At 39.5% G+C, this 23,042-nt stretch overlaps 1 protein-coding gene across 1 annotated transcript in view; it reads right to left on the bottom strand.

The window, feature by feature from the left end:
• ctnna2 (catenin (cadherin-associated protein), alpha 2) overlaps positions 1-23,042 on the bottom strand; it is a 302,082-nt gene that overhangs the window by 76,261 nt on the left and 202,779 nt on the right. The window contains exon 8 of the mRNA XM_071504020.1: positions 13,002-13,082. Within this exon, the coding sequence (XP_071360121.1) occupies positions 13,002-13,082 (81 nt within the window). The remainder of the gene's footprint in view (positions 1-13,001; positions 13,083-23,042) is intronic.

Raw genomic sequence — 23,042 nt, 5'->3', positions numbered from 1 at the left:
ATCCTATATCAAAAATGGTAAGGATTAAGATGAAATGACTGACATAAGTGCAAAGCAAAAGTACAGTACAAAATTTTGTTCTGTACTATCTATCATTTTAGTTCTGATATACATCACTTGTCTATTAAAGGCATAAAATGACCCTCCCTCTGTTCACTGCAACCTTATCTCTGCTACAATGGCTTTCACTGATTTGTTTAAAGAAATTCTATTATGCTAACTTGCTTCGGATTTTATATGTTATTTCCTTGTCAGACATGGATTTGTTTGAATTCAATAGCAAAAACCCTGTGGTTTGACTGTGAAGTGTTGTAGTCAGTTTTATAAATCTACTGGGTAGAAAGATTCCTGTTGTTATTTGTGTTACTGGGGGACAATCTCTAGTTGATGGTGCATACAGGTGCTTATGTATAGGATATGTATAATAGGGCTAGGTCTCAAGTTACTCACAAATGCTCAACAGTGAAACTGATCCTGACGAAGGGTTTGAGTGGAGAAATGATACAGACGAGTGATTTCTCAAGTCGCAGTCTCTCCTGCACCATCAGCATTCTAATGCCCACACACCACTCCCACAGAAATCCATCTTCAATCTTTCAGATCTCACCTCCCTCCATGCTCCACCCCCACCATCTCTCCTCTAACACTCCCCGCGTATTTCACTAACACTTATAGGAAATAGACCTGGAATTCCAATAGATAGCAAAGGCTCAGCTCATTATAAGTTAGTGGGGCAGCTATTTGTCTCCCCAATCCTGCACTGCCACAATGGTTCGAGCTCTGAATGCAATGGGTTTTTGTTTTACATATTAATATGTGAGACTTCTGGAGAAATGTTACGGGTGTCGTTATTGTTTCCTGAGTTTCACTAGTGCCATACGTTTCATTTTCCCAGAATGCCATTAGCATGCTGGCTGGCAGCATAGGCGGGGGAGATATGTTAAAAAGGAAAAACACAGCAGTGAGCTTAGACTGATGTCATGATAGATACACAGACATTCAGTGAGAGAGAAAGATAAAAAAAAAAAAAAAAAAATGGAATATGGCCAAAAGTCTGCGGACACATTTGGGTTATTTCCTTTGTTCTGGCTTTAGTCTCAAATAAAGAAAATATTAATGGTACAAAATTCAGTGGGTTTTATAGCTTTGTGGCAATGGTTTAGAGAGGACCATTTCTGGTTTCAACATGATTATGGCTCCATCCACATGAACACATCTGTGAGATATGGTTGAAGGCTCTAGATAACTAACTACTACTACTACGTGGACCTCGAGTTCAGATTATTTTGTCAAACTACCATTTCTTAAGTCAAGAATTAAGTTCTATGCAAGAAGTCCATAAAGAAAAGTTTGCGGTAGAAGAACTTGACTGACCTGCAACCCAACCCCGTCAAACACTGGATGGCTGACCACAAGCCAGGCCTTACCACTCAACATCAGTGCCTGACCTCATTAATGCTCCTGTTGCTGAGTGGGAGGAGAAAATTCCTGCAGTCAGGTGTCAAAATCTTGTGAAAGTCCTCCGCAAAAAAATTATAACATATCAATAATGGCTTTGCACTGAGATGTTAAAATGATCAAATATATGTGTAATGTTGTCTGCATACTTTCTTAGCATTCACACACTTGCTATATAGTGAAAATCTTTAGGTACCTAACCAATGTTACATTGCACCCTAATATTTGCAGAGACATTTGAATGACCCTGGTTCAATGTGTCACCTCTAAACATTCCTGTGCTGCTCATTAGCCAGTTGGAGGTAGGCTACCTCTGAGTGTATTCAAATAAATGAATGTATACGTGTTTGAGTTCTATAATGGACCAATGCACTTTTCATTTAAACTATTAAAGTACACTGTCCCAGCATGTCCAAACCATGGGACACTTAGGCCTTTGTAGTGCTACTTTAGGGGTGTTTTGGTTTTAATCTTCACACATCCTTAAATGATATAGTTTGGAAGGTCTTGGTTTTTATCTGAGCAAATTACTTTTGTCATTCGAGTCATTCTCTCATTTTAGTTTTAAAATTTAAAGACTCACCACTGAAAAGAGACCAGGGTTATGTTTGTAATCACAAGGGTGGAAGAACACAAACATTTTTTATTTCAGGTATATTATTTTTAGGCCTTTGCACAAAAATGGGGGTGCAGCAGATTAAGAAAAACATGAGAGGAAAATTGGAAATGATGTTGCCAAAATGGTTGCTATTAAAGTCTTTTCTAGAATTTTGATCATTTGAGACATTTAGTACACCTCCTCCTTTTATTGCTCCATCATGCCTCTTGCCCTGTACATATCTTTACTCTTGCCTTCTAAAGAGAAAAAATAGCTAAAATTAACAAGAAGCAAATCCCACCTGATACTGAAGTGGCTAACAAGAAGCTCTCTGAAATAATTAAGATGGTGCATATGCTTAACAAAACTTGACAGATGAATATCTGTGTTGCTCACTGATAAGTGGGAGGGCTGTGTGATCTTCAAAGATGAGATTTGCATTAATTTGGCGCATTTGCTTTTTAATGGGGGGAAATGTTTGCATTTTGTGGGATTACACACCTGCTCTGTCAAAAAAAACAGATGCATAGGGGAAGACCTTGCAAACATCCGCTATGATCGGTGTACGACTCAAAAACAAAGAAATGGATTGACTTTCAAAGGATTTCAAAAATATAGACAAAATTATAATGTGTACACACATACATTCAGTCAAACTCTGCCGACTTGACTTGTTTACAATTCAGTGGAGTCTTCGCAAAGGGTGGAAAACATGAATCTGAATTTGAAAGGGAAGACGGCAGTGGATTTCTGAATGTTTACAGTTGCACTTCGGCTTCTGTTATGTTTCATTTGTGATTCAGAACACATAGTGGTGGGTACCTAGGGGTCAGTACAGGAAAGTTTCTTATTAAAATGTCAAGAGCAATCACAGCATAAACGGCTAGAGTCACGGCTGAGGGGAAACAGCCTGAGCAAATCAAAAATTAAGTAACAGCTCTCATATATGATATCTAACAGGGAGGATGGGAAGATGATTAGTGAGAGGAGAGTCGAGAAATGAAAGGGGGAAAGAGGGACTGACTGATCATCAACAGTCTAAGGACAAACACATTAGATACCTCATCTCTGAGCCTTCATTTGACATCTCCTGCAAAATCAAACACTGGCCACAGGACAGAAGGAAAGGGGGCATTAATGGACCTTTTACATCAAAGTGTTTATGTTCCCAAAGGAGAACTGGCACAGGCAGATACTGCTCATGACACACTAGCTGCTGATCACATGCATCGGCTTCAGTTTTTTTAAAATAATGAGTTCCTGATTATCTGATCAAAAAATGTAATTGAGTGCACCCTTTGACGTAGTATTCAATTGGAAGCATCCAAACATATTGACCAGGTCCACTGACTCCAATTGCTTCCACTACATTATATACCTGTTCATTATATGAAAATGTCCTGTAGTACAGAAAAGCAATCCCTATTCTCATGTGTGGCGACATGTAAGAAAATGAAAAAAACCAAATCGTGTGTTTGTGGTGGTGGCAGACAGAGCCCTGGCAGCCATGCTTACTTCAGGACGAGAGCCAGGGATTATTAAAACAGTATAACGACATTAGAGGTAGTGGAGCATTCACTGGGTGGTAATACATCAGTGAGACAACCTGACACTCTCCTCAACCTTCAGGCGTGCTTCATTCTTACTGGCTGACTATATGCCTTCAGGAAAGTGTTTCCCAACCTTTTCTCTGCCATGGCACACACCAAAAAAAGTCCATGGTCCCCCCACTGACCATTACCAACTATATGATTACAAATTATAATTTTTTGGTTGAATTTACATAAATTGTGAACGTTGCACTTTGATGACTTTGATGAAGTTTATACTGTATGTTGTCACTGAATAATAATGTAAGATTTGGCAGAATATTTTTATATCAATATTCTATCTGACAAGCTTAGTCTATGGCAATGCCAGCTGATTTGGCAAGCTGGGCCCTTTAGTGTACTAAATAATTTTGTAGTACAATGCGATTTGTTTGTATGGCAGCGTTTGCAATTAAATGCAGTCATGCCACTTTGGTTGCCGAAGTAAACTGTAAAAACAACACTGACATACTATCACCTTATAAAATTGATATGGTGAACTTGTTAGCAAACAGTGGCCAATTTACATATTAAGTAGATACGGAGCAACATTAGCATTCATTTGTTGTCATGTTTCTGGCCACCTGGTGAATTTAAACCCAACAATCCCTCCTCCCTCATTTCAGCTTTTAGTTTTTTGTGTCTAACGCTACTGATAGAAATTTCTGGCTCTTTAGCTGCAAAATGTTCTGCTATGTTCACCAGCTAGTTGCTAACTTTCTCTTTCTGCTGTTTGGTGATGAGCAGGTAACGTACTATGGGTTTATCAGATGTTTTTCCCTGAAAACAGCTGCCTGCCTGGCACTGGCAGGTAAAATACACATTGTATGCACTTAAACAGCTGCCTGCTGCATCTGGAATTGATGCTGATGAGATCAGTGAGAATGAACCATAACAGTAAAGTTAAGGGTTGTAAAACCAAAACTCAATGAGCTGAAAAGCTCAAAGTTGGATGATAAATTTCTGCAGATTTACATTTACGAGCAGTTCTTACACATACAAGTAGTCACGTGAATGATTCTTAATATAAATATAGTGATGAAAGCAACTTTAAAGTTGAATTTCTTTTTCAGTGTTTTGTGTATACCAATTCTTCACCTGCATTTGAAGTTATGTTAATATCTTAAAAACATAATTTTAGTTTATAGATATGCAAATGTATTAGTTTAGCTATCAACATGTGATGTCTCCAAAAATGGCTGTGTAATTTCCAGTGATTAAGATAATGGGGAATTAGCAACAATTTAGCTAATGAAACTTTAATGCCTAGCCTCAAAACATTTTGGCATAAAAAGATCGAAAGAATTCACGGATAATCTTGAATTGTTAGTCTAAACAAAGAGATGCAGCTGACTGGGATCGTGGCAGCTGTTCCTCCTTAACATGATAACCCTCAACAATTAAAAACAGCTGTACTAATCAACAAACTAATGGCAGGAATGGAAATGATTTCAACATCCCAAAGCACATAGACAGGGAGAGAAAGACAGAACATAAAAAAATTGTGAGGCAGTTGTGCTATAGGGAATCTTGGAATCAGCCATCAGTCAAAATACGGCCCAGAGAGATGACTTGACAGATGCATTCATTATAGACAGGATGACAGGGGATAGAACACATGGCTCATTTCCAACCACTTTGTTGGTTACAGAGTGAATACTAATTAAAGAGAGGAAAGGCATTTAAATCCTCTGATTTAGTTCAAAGGTTCAAATGAGCATTTTTTTATTGCATTTATTTAAAAATGTCTATCTTTTCTAATGCCAAAAAGTCCACTTCTCACTCTCTTTTTTATCTCTTGTAAAAAGATCTTCTTCTTTGTTGCACCTGACCTGTTGATTACAGTCATGGTTTTAAAAGCAAAAAGACTGTCTATGCTTGTTCTCCATCCGCTCTTCCTCAGTGTGAAACTCTCAAAAAGACCAAGAGGCTAAAACATACTCGTTTGATGGTAGCTATGAATGTGCTGTCACTTTTTTTCCCCCAGTGAATATAGGCATTATCTACATAATATGATATCTGTTGAGTAAGTGCACATTTTACACTTATTCTTTGTTATTCATGAAATTGAACAAAGTACTCCTCATTTTTGTCTGTAGAGAGGTCAAATGAGCCCCTACTCCAGAGGTCCTTGCCTAAACAACGACTGCTTTGTATGTTTCAAAGACCCCTATTTTGAACAGCACTTTATTTGAACAAAAAGAGGGTTCATGTTCTTATACCACCAGACTATTCCGAAATGCAGCTATTTGAAGAGAGTCACGTGATCAAAGTGATAGACTCCAACAGCGGATGATGTTAACAAATGGGTCAAGTCGAAGGAGTGACCACAGTGTAGTTTGAGTACAGGAGTGGAGGTGCGGTGTATTAAAAAAGTCAGAATATGATAGACATTTTATAGAAATAACATGCTTATCTGAGATTCAAGAATAAGTTGTGGCAGAGTGATGTTAGTGGTCTTGTGTTGACAGAGGGAAGTAAATGCATTTACATGCATATTTAATACTATAGAGAATTTCAGAAAACATTCCTTATTTGTTACATCCATGAATAAGCTGAACTTTAAAAGTGGCCACGATGCTAAACAAGTTCCAGTTTGGATTACTAATTTTCAAGCTTGAATTGATGGGCTAATTATGATGCTACAGAAAACTAGGGATCACTCAGCAAGCTTTGCTGGACATTTTAATCACCAAATCTCTCTCTTCATTCATCTTCACCTCATCTGGCATATCAAGTTTCCTATCCGAAAATAAGACTCAGTTCATTTCATGTTGAATTGTAATTAAATTCATATTTGCTAATGTTATTGCCATTTATTTGAACCAAATTTATAAACTGAAAAATGACAACTAATCCTAATAAGTAACTAATAACCACAGCTCAATGAGCACATGGGCTTCACTTTATAATGGGGCATCATTATATAGGCTCAACCAGTCACTTCCACTGATCAGTGTACTGAAAATGTGAATGTTAATAAATGAGGATAAAACTACACAATATTGTGTGGGGCTCAGAGGCTGAAGAGTTCAGAACAACTGGCATTATGTCAGGAATCATAATGTGTGGAGCTTTATGGAGGAGTCTGAGACGTTCAGAGTCCAAATGTTGACCTTTAATGCCTGTTCCAGTCACCAGAACATTGTATCAAAATCAAAGCTCCACAGCACTTGCATATGCAAGTGAATATCACAGTGTGCGAATGTGACAAATTTTCTGGGGTGCAAGTGACATTTTCCCACGCATGCTGGTTCTAAACCAGTTCTAAATTTTATTGGTAGTTGAGGAGCCCAGTGAGTGGGGTTATTGGATTGAAAAATATGGTTTTAGTGTTTATGGTGCACCGACTCATCTCTGACTTTCTCTGCACTCTGTCTCTGTTTGAGTCAGGCCAGGGCTGAGCTCCTCCACACCCAGAGAGAGGACAGCAGGACAGACAGACTGCTGAGAACATGACTTCAGGTGAAGTGAAACATATTACTTGAGGTGGCAACAACTATGCTTGTTGCTGTAAATTAAGGACAATAAAATAATTTATGAGTGAAAAGCCAAAAACTCAGAAAAGCGATATTTTGACCTTCACCTGCAGCTTCTGAGCCACTGCCGTATGTGTTGACCACAACAAGCTTGTCAAGCCAATGGAAAATTATCATGAACAAATTGAAATGACAGAGTGCACTTAGTCAACCTGTTTAGCCTTATTTGCCACATACTTTAGCCAGCCCCTCCTCCTTCTATGACAGGTACCTGCCCAGCACTGAATCCACATCAGCAGTAAGAGGGAGGTGAGTGATAGTGACTGGTTTATATTTTCTTCATTCTTCACGCAGTCCTTAATGTCAGGAATATTATTTTTTTTTTTTAAGATTGTACATTTGTATCGAGATAGACATTACTGAGTTTAAACAGTGACTGCTGTTTTAGTTATTGCTGCTCTAGAAATATTACCTATTATATTTCAAATTCAAATCATTTCTAAACCTGTTTAAATTAATAAAAATAAAAATAAAAATTCTTAAATAATTATTTTAATAACAATAATCCCTAAGTCAGTGGTTTTTTTTTTTTTTTTTGTGCCTTTTTATTTTTACTCTAGCTTCCTGCAATATCTGCACATGGAAACAGTTGTATGATTAAGGCCATATGTGTGTTAAGATTGTGGTTATGGCAAATAAACCATGGTTAAAGTTAGTCAGCTAAAACACTTTGAGGTGAAGGTGTGTGGTTGTCGTTAATAAAACAATCATTCTGTGACCGACCACCATGACCTCTACACCCAGAGGACTGCAATGACGTCTTGCCCTGGTGCTGAACGCTGACATTGGATGCAAACTGTGACGTGCGTAACTGGACATGTTTCCTCAGGATATTGTGCTGAGTAATATCACACAGAGCACAGACTATATTCCTTTCACACTAAACATTATTATCACAATTTTAATTGGATCAGCAACAGTATAACTGACTGCTTGTAGTTAATTTGAAATATTAAACACTTTCATTTCTGTTAAACCACTTTAATGTACAATACAATTCATGAAGCCACATGAATAACATTTGGGATTCTTCAGTAGTGTGAAAGATGATGAAATCAATTCCTCTAGAAGATAAAAAGAAAAAAAAGAAACTTTGAAAATCAGAAAAAGAAAACGTACATTCTTCAGTGGAATGCCATACTGGAACTGAGCTGAGTGCTCTGTTCTTATGCCACTGGATGTGATTACAGCACTTGACACAATCCATGACATACTTCTCAATCACCTTCAGAAGTGGGTTTCAGTTCCTGACACAGTTCTACACTGGTTTAATTCTTACCTTGCCAGTGAAATTTCTACTGTAGTAGGCGTTACATCCTCCTCTGCCAGGTTATACACTTTTGGTGTGCTACACAGATCAGATTAAGGTTTTTAATGCTTTCCAAATGTTGTTCCTCTTGACCATATTCTTAATAAATACAACATATATTATCTTTGTCAATATCCACCTGTATGCAAAGCAAAACCTATATACAACTCTCTGGACAACATTAAGTAACCATTTGCTGTATGTTAAATTGCTTCAGCTGCAGAACAAGAATTGTATTGATTGCATTATTTCATTTGGTTTATGTACACAGCTTGTAGCTGCAAAGCTGGTAGGGCTAATTGTTTGGGCCACCGTTTTGATGCTAAGCTTAAAATGGCTGTGTGGTTCCTCTTTCTTCATTAAACAGTTCCAGAATTACATATTTTTAATCCCCTATCCCAGCAGTGGGTAACTTTATCTATGCTTTTACTTCTTCCTGTTTGTTTAACTGTAATTATATTTACTTATTCTTGAGCCATAAATGCCTCTCTCCTGTCTGCAGCTCATGCAGATTCAAGTATATTGTAGCTTTCCTTCATTGACTACTATTCATTTTAGATTTGAATTTTATTTATTTGCGCTTTTATTTTGTTTTGTGTGTGTGTTTATCAGGCCCAGCCTCAAGACACTCTCTTACTGTATATGTGTTTTTTTTTTTTCTTTTTTTGGGTTAATACTTTAACATGTTTGTATAACTACTTCTTAACATTGTGTCTTTTCTATGTCCTAACTTGAAGGGCTCTGTTTTAACATTCCAAGGTGCACAGTCTAAAGTGTGTATTTGGGTGTATCCATATCAGTTTTGCTTGGTGGATTGCTATTATAATGGTGGAGTATTTCACATAGAATTATATTTTATTTTTGGTGAGTTGACTACATATGACTGACCAGTGACACCAGGCCACACACAGCAACTCTGTGGGAAGAAAGGGCTGAGTGCATCAATGCCCTGAAGATAGCTTGATCAAGAATTAAAAGTTAGACACCTTTTATATTTTGAAAAGTGTAAATACATTTTCGGTTAATTGTAAAGCTGTGGACAAATTTAGCCTAGATGATGAATGGGAAACTCTGTGGCACGCTCTGCTTGTGTGAAACAGGCCGAGTGTACGCACGTTGTGTGCCTATGTAAATGCATATTACTCTCTTCATATACACCCTTAAAATACAAGTGACGTAGTGTGCCACTGACTTAAGACCAGGTTTTTGATGGTCAGTTGCGCAATCGCTTTCTACTGCCCCAAGATAGCAATGCACCAACAATGCATCTGACCACACCTCATTTTAAGACCAACTTGCCTATGGGCACTTAGATGGGAAAATGACAACTGTGTCAGTCTGAAACTAGCAAAGACACTTGCATTATGCTTCACACTGGGTGTAAAATATGGCCCGAAGTGTTGAATGTTATCTAAAATTCTCATAGTTTGTTGATCAGAGATTATTTTGACAGGCACAATACATGATATATTTATTAGTACTTTATTATTATCATAATTTCAATGCATAACAGGGAAATCATCACAGCAATGTGCCATCATTGCTGCCTACATCCTGCACCCAAGGGTCACCATGGAAGAAGGCCAGCTGCTGCCAGCACCAGATGTACAGCAGGAAAGCACAGACTTACCTGCTGCTAAAAGGCTGGTAAGGCATATGTGGCACTGACTTATGGAGATGAAGTTTTAGGTAAAGACAAGGTCTCCCTAAACTGCTGCTTGCTGCCTCAGTCTAATGTTGTCAGGTGATAACACGCATTTTTCTTTTCTATCCTGTCTGGTAAGAACATATGTAAATTTCAATGTGCTGCCCTGCTGAGAAACATGGTCAAGCTTTTAAAGAGCCTGGGGTGTAGACTGAATGAAGTTGGCTTATGTTTTTTTATTCATTCCATTTCAATTCTTCATGTCTTTGTGTCTTTGTGCATATGCTCACGAAATTGAATGTGCAAAAAAAACAACAAAAACAATAAGAGGTAGCTCAATATTGTACTTCCTATTGCGTGAATCCCATGAAGAAACACTTGACTATACACTTCAATGATAATTGAATGTCTCTTGTCAAGAAGCACATATAATTAATATCTACTGTAAACAAATAGCAACCGTGTAATCATTGTGGAAGCAGGCAGCAATAACAACAGGTTGCCAGAGTATAATTTTCGAGTCATTAAGGTTGGTTCAACATTTTCTTGTACCTCCTTGAGGTATCCTGGTTGGGAAACATACTTTTACACCTGCATGGTTATGCTCCCCTGCATTGCCTCTGAGGTAGTGTTGTCAGAATTTAAATTTTGTACAAAAACAAAATGGGGGTGGGAACGACATGCTTGACATCTATGGAATTTGCCCTGGATAGCAGACAGCTTAGCATTGTCTTGTATGTACACAGAACAGCATGAAAGAAAAAAAAACAATGCTGCGTGTCTCTGGCGGTGTTGTCAGAAAGCTTGTTCGGTTTTACCTGCTCCCATTTCACAAATGCTGTCTGTCATTTGTGCTTGTCTGCTCTCATATCTGATCCCTCCTTTTCATGGTAGACAGACGGTAGGGACTGAAATGCTCAAACGCACAATTGTGCTCCTCCCCCTAGGAAGGTCTTGTGTGCCTACACACTGCCACTGACTTGCTGTACTCAAAAAGTGTTCACATAATTACAGTATCACAGCTCAGTGTAATGCCTGCATGTGTGCTGCAGTTTTGCCCTCCCATCTAAACTCAAAGCTCAAACAGACCGCCCATTCTGTCAAGCCAACCCCTGAGTCAATAGAACATCCTGTCAGAGTGAGTACCGCCTGCCAGGCAGCCCCACCAAATGCCCAACGGGAGGGAGAGTTATAGCCTTCCCATCTGGAATGATCCCCTTGTCTTTAGAGGTCAGAGAGGACACAAACACAGCTACTCTGTGAAGGTTTTTGCTATTGTCAATTTTGCCAGACTGCAAAAAAAAAAAAAAAAAAAATGTCCTGCACTGCATGACAGGAAAGGATTTGTTTGGGAGAGAAAGTTTACTCAGGGACCACAAGTGATTTCTTGATGGTTTATGAATGAGTTAGCATTTTCTGGGGCAGGATGCCTACTTAAGTGTATTCCAGTCTACACTACTACAAGTCATTGAGAATTTGGATTTGGTAATAAGAATTAACCTATCATCTCAGTAGCATACTTGAATGAATGCATTACATCAACAGACACTCTTGTACACTTATTAAGTGTCCTCTTTTTTTTTCAAGTATGGTGTCAACATTTTTGTCATTCTCTGCCAGATCCTACAGTAGAAAGCACCACATTTTTGTCTTCAGTCAAGATGAAAAATAAATCAATAGTTCTTTTGAGCTCTGACATCATGTATCACAGGATGAATCGTCTACTCACTCTTCACTGTTGAAGGATGGCGCTTGGAATCTGGATGGTAATTTTACTGCAGCTTTCTGATACAACTCTTCTGAGTTTTGACAAATCAAAAGTAGAGCCTGGATTAATATGACTGAATGTCTGAAATAGATTTTATTGTCGACTACAACTTTAGAGATTACTTAGTTCACCATGTCTAGCTACATCCAAATACAATACAATCTTGAAATATTGAGATGTTGAGATAAGAGCACAGGATAAAAAGAAGACACAGCTGTTCTTCCGGTGCTCACGACTGAGCCAAACAACTGTGTGTAGGTTGCATGTTGTCCTCATGTTTGTATTTCAGGTGCGAGCTCCAGCTAAATGTCCTGTAGTTGCAGTATGTGTGTCTCTGTTTGTGAAATCTGTTTCTGGCCACCTCAAAGCACAGTCAAAGATGTGATCCTTGATAAGAACAAATATGGAATATCTAGCTTTTGGCAGTGAGGCTCAGTCAGGTACATGCTCCTGCCCCGTGTCCTGCAAATACTTTTGACTATTATTTTTGATGTATTGTGTGTTCATGTTGATGTCCGCTCATGCATAATGTCTGTCTTTTTGTGCAATGCTGCTAACACTCGGACAGAGCTTTCAGAGCTTTGGTTTTGAGGTCATTAAAAACAGAAGTCTAGTGATATTCAATGTTTTCAACATTTCTCAAGAAATGACCAAAACCAACAGAGGACTGATCCCACTAACTAGCATTGCATTTATAACCCAGCCTGATATACTGTAGCTCATTCCCCGTGCCATAGACCTCCATTGTTGTATAAAAACTATTAAAAACACAGCAGAGAGCTGCAGTGTTCCACTATGTGATGTGTTTTCTTACTAAGATGAACATGAGCGCTGTTGATTTTATTTGATCAATTTTCCATGTACACCATCCACCGAAATCTGCTGCTGAAAATATACCTATATATATAAAACTGCTGTTTTTTAAAGATTCATGTGTTGAGGAGAAACAAATGGACACAAGGCTAAGTGTCACAGACAGGGTAAAAGTGAAAAAGTTTCATGTATTTTCAAGTGTCCTCATTTATGAGAAGGTACAATAGATACTGTGTTTAACAAGGGGGATGGAGATGTAGCAGCATGGAAACATGTACTCACCTGTCTGCGCAGGTCCCTGGTCTTTTTGGTCATTTTATCGATGGCTGAGTTCAGTGGGTCACCTTTCTCTTTCCTGCCAGTCTGTGAAAGGAAATAAAATACCATGTTACTGCAGGTATAGTACGTGTCATTACTTTTTGACTCCATACATCGAACCTACAGTATATTTCACAGTGTGCATTTACTTGAAATGAAGTTGAAATAACTTAAACAAAGCGTACAGGGTACATTTATTTTTGATTGCCGATTCTGAAAATACACTTCATCACAGAACATGTGCGAACACCACTCACCACCCAAGTTCGGTATGCTACCTAGCAACTAGCCTTTCTGGCAGGTATCACTGTAGTTGTCGCCAATTCCCTTGTGTGCCATGCTCCCTGTCACTGCCAACTCCTACTGGTGGCTTTAGGAGGGTGTAGACTTCCACGTGGTTCACCTGATACACACAGAGTCACCAGCTGCTTCTTTTCACCTGACAGTGGGGAGTTTCACTGGGAGAACAGTGCCGAGCTTCTTGCTATTCCAGATTTCCCTGCTCTCCAGTTTACGAACATCCCAACCGACCAGTAGGTAGTAGGAATACTGGGACAGGATGTCTCACCGTCTTTCATACAGAAATACTGCCAATTGTGTTCAGTGAAAAGCCTGGCCAAGGAAGAGGCTCCACTCTCAGTTATGCCACCTGGGCGCTCCATTTACCTCTTACAAGCTCTACTGTTTTTGCTCAGAGACCATGGAAAAGAGTAGGGCGAACTATACTACTGCAGTTATTGAATTTCCACTTTTACTATCTAACTTGGGATGGCAGCTTGGCTTGAAGGTTAGAAAGATGCTGTCAATGTCTTGGAGCGAATCATTTCTGCTCCAGGACACATATAAACGATCCTGTACTCTGATCTCACAAGAGAAACGCATACATGTGTGTCTCAGTGTGTGTACCACTGTGGGAAGTGGTGAAATCCAAACGGGGCTGTTCTAAATGCACCATTTATGAAGATTTTTTTTTTTTTTTGATTAAAACAAACTGTTGTCAGTGCTTTATCAAACATATATTTGCATTGCAGTGAACAGGTTACCAAAGCAACCTGAGTTACGTAATTTTCCAACAGGGAGTCTGGGCCTCACAGTCTTTGTTACTTTAACATTATTATGTGTTTGAGCGAAAAGGTTATGATTGCTTTGGGCAAAAACGGATACATTAATAAGCTTTTTCAAATCCAACCTTTTCTTTTGGACAAACCAAGCAAAGTTAAATGTGAAAAATTAATGGACAGCAAGAATATTAACCAGTGTAGAAATTCGGACACAACTTAAACGTGTACTCAAACTTGTGAGTGAGGAATGAGCTACATTTACTGCTATGCTGCTAACCCTCCCTCAGGTCCTCTCAATCAGCTTCTGCGTGAAGTCAAATGCCACCACACTTCAAACCAAAGGTCTACAAATAATCACTCATGTTAATTGCTGTGTCCTTTTATTTTGACAACTGCCAAATGAAAAAGAGAGGCTCATCTCTGGTTTGAAATCTGAGCTGCGCATAATATTGATCAAATCTTTTATGGATGGTTCAATTTATGTTGTATGCAAAAAGACAAGCATCCAAGTCTGCTTGGTAAATAACTTCAGGTAGCTGTGGTCTTTAAATATATTTTCGGGGCATTTTTGCCTCTATTATAGCTGCAGCGAGAAAGAGACAGGACAGAGAGAGAGGGGATGATATGCTGCAAGGGCCTCAGGTCGGACTCAAACTAGAGCTACTGCAGTAAGGACTGAGCCTTCATGGTACGTGCTCTTCTAGGTGAGCTACTTGCTTTTAAAATGTTTTTGCAGAGGAAAAAATGGTTAGCAGGATGATCAACAGATTGTAAGACACAGTGATCTTCTGTCAAAGCAATACCAGCATACAAAAATTATTTGTGTCGTTGCTGGGCAACCAACTGACAGTTCTGCCCAGCATAGCATGAAGGCAAACAACCAAAATGCTCATCAGCCTTTGCAGGGAACACATACCTGGTGACATGGATTCCCATTCATCCATGTCTGTTTCTCTGAGACAAACTGACCACTACTCCAGGGCAACAGGACTTAAAGCAAAGGGGTTATTTAGTCATTATCCCGTTTAATGAGAGACAAAATGTGGTTCTTATCTCTGTGTCCTGCCCTTTTAATAATTGAGTGGAACACAATGCCTCCTATCTTTGTGTCACAGAGAACTAAATGAGACCCCGTCAAACACCCACCTCACAGTTAACTCACCCCAAGGTTAACACTGATTGTCACTTTCAATGCCTTGGCTGCTATCAGGTTGTAAAATTACGGTTTCCACATTAGTTCTGAATATGCCTTCTATCATACATAGAGAGGGCAGCAGAGAGAAAGGGCAGCTACTGTAAACTCAGACCCACCACATGATGACATTGACTACCCAAGGTCTTTCTTTAAAGGTCATACTTGGTTCAGGAAGTAGCCAACGCTCTAGCTCTAGCCAACGACTTAAGTGTAGTTCTGGTAGGCATATCAGCGAGAACTGACCTCTTTTTCAAAAGTAAAAGCAGCTGGTCCAAACCCACTTTCTCTTCTAATGTCTTAAAAAAGACTTGACATTCAGGATGATATCAACTAGATGACAAACAACCACAATCTTAGAGCATTTTCCACCATTTTGGATTCGTCACACTCCAAGTTCAAAATGAGTTTCAATGTGGGTGAGTGCTGTGGGGAATTCACATGTGTGCAAGGTCACTGATGTGACAGTGCTGCTCAATGAAAAGAGCCTGTAGTCATAAAAAACAGATATGATTCCCTTTTCTGCGTAATGTATTGCTGGCTTGCCCTTGGCCAAGGCTCATATAGCACGAGTTTTCTTTCATATGGAAGTTAAACATTAGGAATGAGTCATTTGTCTCCAAGCTCATACTACAGTTAGTCACCCCCTCTTCTAATAGCAATCACACAATGCAGTCTTTTTTTTTTTTTTTTTTTCTTTTTTGTGGAGCAATGCACCAAATTGAGGGGAAGAAAACGGGCACTCATAATGTGAACAATATGTTTGAGATCTGATACTGTATTCAACATGGGGAAACCTACCTGACCCTAACCCAATATACTAAGACACATACATGTGTACTGTATGTGCATGGTTTTTATGAATTTGCACATCATATATCTGAAACATGCATAGACTGGCTTTGAGACAGTTGCTGATTGACACAGAGGGAGGATAGGAAATGAAGATAGCATTCACTTGCTTTCCATTATGTGCCACACAATCATACAAGCTCTCACGCTTTGATGTGCATGTACAGACACGCTCGTATATGCCAAAGCAGAGGACATGACAACGTTAGTCATTGTGCTGCCTAAAGAGCCTAATGTGTCATTAAGGTACCAGAGGGATGCACAGGATTAAAGATGCTCACCACCAAAAATAAAGAGGGGCTTAACTGGAACCTTTCTGAGGACACTTCAAACATATTCACATGATTTCATGTATAACCGACAACCTTAATTGAACTGCCAGAAAGAAAATGATCAGGCTTTAGATGACACAAACAAGTCCTCTTATTATTATTCATAAGATGACAACACACAAAAAAAATGGTGCGGATGTGGGTTTTTTTTTTGTTTTTTTTCTGGAATCAGAAACCCCAGCTGTTTTATTTCTCAAAACTCTGAACTCTTTAATCTGAGTTAAGGAGATTAAAACTGCACAATGATGTCAGTCTGAAGGGACAAAACCCAGCACCTGTTATTTTGAGCTCCTATTGACAACTGAGCAGTAGCTATTGGTGCGTATATTTCCTTTTAACTGAATATTGTAACTGCCTCAGCTCTTTGTGTAATCTTGTATCTTTAGGACCAACGCAGCATGCCTCTGACAATTACAGTAAGTCAAGTAGACCACTACTACTAAAAATATGTTTCCCTTATATTGTAATTACTTATCTGCTTTGATCAACGTGCAATGGAAAATGTATTGCTCATGTTGGGTTTTCTGCAAAATATAAAACCCCCAATTAAAAACACTATGCATGAATTCCCCCTATCACAAACTTTATATACAAGGCAGGCCAAAATGATGAATCATAGGTTAGTCAATGCGTCAGCTCGGGATAATCAAAACAGTGGTTTTGCATGCATGTGCGTGTGTGTGTGTGTGTGTGTAAGAAACAAAGTGAGAGTGACAAACTGAGTCAGATTATTGGATTTATGTGCCTACGGTGTTTATCTGGGAAGCTATTTGACTTCCTTCCATCCCCATCCAGGTGTGCCCTGTATTTGTAAGCAATTGCGCTCTCCAATTCATAGCCATTAAAAGCTTGACAACACAGTGGGCTGTTGATTCAACTGACTCCCATACAGCAACACTGATTGCTTAGTTTTTGACTTCCACATAATGGAATGTGCATGTTCGGTTTTTCTAGTAAACATAAGTCCCCGTGGTGTTTTGCAGACAATGTTCCCAACTGTCCCCATCCATTATTTTCTACCCCCTAGTGTGTTCTCATTCATTCCCAGTTGGAGAGAGGAAGATGGAGGAGGGTGCCAGAAAATAAACATCTAGTGTGAGGGTAATGGAAGCAGCAGCAGTGGAGTTGTTCTTGCCCACTCAGGAGATGGCTGGTGGATGGTGCATGCTGGTGGAACGGCTGAGGGCCCTGAGCGTGTCTGCTCTCTCAGGCCCTCCCAAAGAACGTTGTGTAATTCTCTGTTGCAGTGCAGCGTAGACTGCTTCACTGCATTTCTCACCCCAAACCCTATAATGGTGGGATAAGACATACAGTACTGTGTGTCTGTGCAAGCCGTATAATGTGCACCGGGTTTCCTTTTATCTTGAAATGTAAAATTAGAGCTAGTGCTCATATTTAAGTATTGTCTCAATTATAGAAGTTCAAATGTAGTGTATTACATGAATCTGTAGCTGAATGATTTGAGAAGCAAACAATTTTACGTTGTGGTTCTTTGATTTCTTAATCCGGATAGTTGTCTGTATTTATTTTATGGTATTTGTGAGTATTATGTGAATAAATGTCCAAAGCTTTTATTTCTGCCAACAATGGAATGAGCAGACTTCATGAAAATGCAGACAATCAATATTTTCTGTTGCACTCAAAAGTGTCTCTGCACGTCGCTTGACTCTAATGCAATGAAACTGACAATGGCAAAAAAAAAAAAAAAAATTGCTAAAACCGAGGGGTAGTGAAAGAAGTGAGGAATGAATCTGGTAATTCATAGGCAATAACATGGCAAATCAAAGGAATGGGCAGATGAATCAGAGGGAAGAAAATAGCAGACAGGTGGGGGAGGAAAAGGGGGGTGGGGGGGGTATGAGGCATTCTGTCTCATTGTCTCCCAAGATCAATGTGTTAAATGATATCAATTCCGGCTCCTTGTCAATTCAATTAGGCAGGAGCGAGAGGTACAATTACTGTCCAATGTGGTTACACTGTCTGCAGCTGGCTTAAAGGGGAAGTCAAGCTGATAACAAGAGGGTGAGAAAGTGTTTGTGTATGTGTGAGCTGGGGTTGGGGGCTGATAATAGTGGTAACACGTTGGTTGGGTTACCAGCAGATAATGGGTAGCTAGATCCTCATTAAGATAAGTTGTGCTCCTTCAGCTGCAGTGCCATAGATGGGCCAATTTGACTTGTTCTCATTAAGTGGAACTTAAAGAGGTGCAGCGGTGGCTATCAGCTAGTTTGATTACAGGATGGTGATACAGAAATAACGCTACAATGCCTGCGGCTGGTGAAAGAAAGGAAAAAAAAAAAAAAAACTTCCAGATGAGCTGCTCTGATTAGAATTGTTTTTTTTTTTTGTTTTTTTTTTAAAATAAGATGACAGAGCAACATAGAACAGAAATAGATGCCATCTTGTAATCTCATCATAAGCCTCTGGGAAACTAATAGATATACAGTACAGGCACAATACAATGCTGGAGCAAATAAGCACAGAAATATCATTTACACTGCAGTGTGTAAGTGTGTGTACACACTCACACACACACACACACACACACACACACACAGACTGAAACCCACCGGTTCGAAGAATATTGTTCTGAGGGGGGTCAAAGGTGTAAAAAATAAATAAATTAATGTAAGAGGGAAAGATTGTATGTGATTTTGTTTTTCGCTCCATCCATAGGTGGAGCCTATCCCTGCTGACACTGGTGGTGGAGCGAGTCTGGACAGGTCACCAGTCTATCACAGAGCTAGTACAAACAGAGACACAAAGAGTCTCCAATTCACCTGCACGTCACAGGTGAACAAAGACATTATACAAAAACAAGAATATTCGACCCAGCCAGCAGGTCAGTGTTGGATAAAAGCTTATTATGTGCATAGAAAGTAATAACTCAAAAATAATTGTTTTTGCACCTTGACCTCCCATGACACTGGTCACAAAACTGATTTGGCGAGAGAGCAGTGGGGTTGCAGACATAGCTTGACTGTTTTTTTGTGTTACACTGTAGCTAGCGGTTTCAGATTATGAAGCAGCATTGCACTGTATACAAGATTTTGGATGACACTGACCGGAGACATTGTTTTCTACACCTTGCCTCCCAGGGCTTTATGTGCTTTGGCTATTTTGTGACTGTCTCAGATAATTAGTTTTTTGGGGTTTTTTTTCCCCATGCAGCTGTTTACAGCAAAATAAAAGTGAAAATGGAACAAGTCTCTTCTGTCTCATGGAAAAAGTTTGTTGCAGGCAATGATGAATGAACGAGTTGCATACTGTTGATGTACATACTGTCTTCAAAAACATGCATACTGGTCTGACTTTTTTTTATTAATGAGGAATCATAAGGTGATAATGACCCAAGGCATTGGCTCTCAATCCTTGTTCTTGGGACTGCTAGTCTTCTACATGTAACTCATCATTCTTTATATTTAACAAATTGTACAGATCAATTACAATTTTGAAGAGGACCCACAGAATGCTTATCTAGCTTGTTTAATCACGAACAAATTAGACACAAAATTGTTAACTAGGATTACAATGAATAATTGTGTTTGTGTTCTTAGTTTTATGACAAAACATACTGATTAAATGGTTGTTAAATTATTGATTAATGATTCAATAAAGTATATTTTATTGTGGTATTCATAAGCAAACAGTGTAGTATCAGGGATATGGTCAATATTTTCTTAGCAGACCATATAGAGCAATAAATATTATATGAGTAATTCAACATTTAATGGCAATGTAACTGAAAAGTGTCTGCAGGTAGCAGCCACTCTCACAGACACACACACACACACACACACACACACACACACGTGGACATAAATCAATACTTCTTGAACCTATTAAAATTTTGCTATGGAAATATGAATGAGCATCCACAGCTCCTGTTTGGCACCTCAGGGCAGGACACAGAGACCAGGATGCTCCCAACACCCAATGTGCTGCTTATACGAGCGTCATGTCCTTTTTCCTCTCACATGGTTGCCCATAGTATCTATAACGGTGCTCTTTGAACTTGGCAGTCTCCTGTCAGTTAGAGTTAATGCAGCTGAGAACGGCACTGCCTGAGGAGGAGCCGGAGTGCTTTCTGGCACAAGCTCTCTTATGTTTAATGGCTGATGCCGTTTGCTTACTCCTCTCATTACACTGGTTCATGTTTAGACTGTGGGCCTGTCACTGGCTATTAGCATCTGTGGTCAAGCAGGCTGTGGATGAGAGGAAGCATCTGGCTTATCATCAAGCACATCGTAAGTATGAAATGAGCAGTTTGTTTAGGACGGGGTAAACACAAAATGAAACATTAACACCTCGTGCATGGATACATGGTTAACTGGTAGACTGATGCGACATAAAAATGAAGACAGAAGAATAAACTGATAAGTACTGTGATACAGTATAGTATGTTGTATTTGTTTAGGGTAAATGTGCTTGATAGTTTTAATGCGCGCACACACACACACACACACATATATATATATGGATACTTTTTAAAAATTAGTTTTGGGGCATTATTGCCTTTATTTGAGATGACAGCAATGAATGACAAGAGACATGCGGAGGATGACATGCAACAAAGGTCATGCTAGCACTGAAAAGAGAGCGTTGCAATGGTATGCATCTGAGTCCACAACGAAACAGGGACACCCATCTATTCTGCATATGCTAACATAACATCCTCATCAGACCCAGGCTGGGGGCTGGAGCAAATCTAAGTTCTGGACCTTTGCACCCTTTTAAGATAATTGCTGATGGCTTCATACAACCTGCTGTACAATAACTTGTGATACTCAGCAAGTGCACAAATAAAAATGCAACTGAACATAGTGTAAGTGAAAAGAAACCATAATGGCAGAGGAAGAGGAAGCACAGAACTGAAAACTGCAACAAGGATGGAGGCAGTGGCAGAAACTGAACAGAAACAGGGGCAGACATAACGCAAAGGACATTTGGTTGCATGTCTTTCTATTCACTGTGCCCTTTGATTGTCAGACTTAATAAGAACATATGTCATGGTTCTCAGTAAAGGGACCCAAGAGCATGACTCAGGAGGCAAAAGTAAAGAGTCTTTACTTAGAAAAAAAAAAGATACAAAAATCCAAGCAGGGAAATAAAGTACAAAGGGTCGGGATGAGGCAAAATCCAAATAAACACAGGCAAGGTCCAAAACACCATCAGGAGCAAAACAGGCAGGCAAAGAACAGAATGCTGGTGAGCTAAGGCAGATGGTACAAATACAATCCAGCAGAGAGCAAGTGGAAACAGGGCAGTATATTTACTAGGGGGCTAATGAGGGAATGGGGAACAGGTGAGCAGGCGAGCAGGGAGGAGAAGAAGGTCAGGTGATTCTACTGGCGAGAACGACAGGCAGGTGGGAGAGGCAGAATTAGAACATGTATGCACAAACAACTGGACTGAATGAATGACTATGTGAGGACGACTGAGCAGACTGAAACTCAAAAGCATGACAGCATATTCAATAAGTATATGACTTTATTCTTTTTACCTGGAATAAAGTGGGGACTTAACTGTCACAGCAGAGATGACATGTAAAACAGGTTTGAGTCTGGAAGATGGACAGAAACTTTGTAAAGATGGTTTGTAATGCATTAACCTGCCATGGCCAGATCCAAGGTCTTCACTCGCTCTAGAAAACTCAGACCTTTCTTTTCACATAGAGGGAGGTTACATACATCATAAAGACTTTATTATCCATCTCCCTTAGTCACAGTAGGTACAATGGCATTGGGAGGCTGTAAACTATCAACCTCCATATTTCTGTTTTTACAGTGGGAGTAAGGTACCCCAAAGCAGCCTGAAAAATACAGGCACGTCAGAGACTAGGTGAGCATAGAAACAAACTTGGAGAGGTATCTCTGGAATATAACGAGGATGTTAGAGGGCTCAGAAGTCTAGAAAATACTCAAAGCTTCCCTGGAAGCAGTGGCCAACATGTGAAGATAATGAACTCTTGTATGGCATCTAAAAAATTTCAACTAAATGGTTTAAATGGTTTGAAAATGCTAGCCCTGAATGCACAATGTGAAATGTTTCAAGGCATCAAAAGGTTTGAAAATATGCCTTGGTAATTATGGTCTGATTGACTCACCGATCCTTTCATTGTTAATGCGTTGGTGAAAAATGCCACCATGTGTAGTTGCATGTAATGTGGTGTCATGCAGCGATGAAGGGGTGTAAGCACAGAAGCATGAAGAGAATGGGGGAAGGTTAAATATTAAGTGCGTTGGGCTGTAAGCCAAGGTTTTAGGTGCATAGTTTCGGGAGAATAAGAAAAAGAGTGAGGGGAAATGTCTGGTTATCAGACAGAAAGAGAGAGAGCAGGGGATAAAAAAGTCTAGTCCTGCAGCAGCAGTATGGGGAGCTAGAGCAATGCTGCCTGCAGCCTTCCTGAACTGAATAGCAAGTAGTTTGCGAGGGAGGGACTGAAGGAAGGGCAGCAGAAGAGAGGAGAAGAGAAGCGAGGGAGGGAGAGGCTGAGAATAGGTTAGAGAGGGTGAGAAAATAAGAGAGTGGTGTGATATCTGTGAGAGCAGAACTGTGGTAAAGAGAG

This window comes from Trachinotus anak, unplaced genomic scaffold (genome assembly GCF_046630095.1).
Source record: "Trachinotus anak isolate AG129_WGS33_773 ecotype Australia unplaced genomic scaffold, CSIRO_AGI_Tana_v1 ptg000019l, whole genome shotgun sequence".
In the NCBI taxonomy this organism is placed as follows: Eukaryota; Metazoa; Chordata; class Actinopteri; order Carangiformes; family Carangidae; genus Trachinotus; species Trachinotus anak.
Note: the sequence above shows the minus strand (reverse complement) of the source record. Positions and strands in the feature narration are given on the sequence as shown.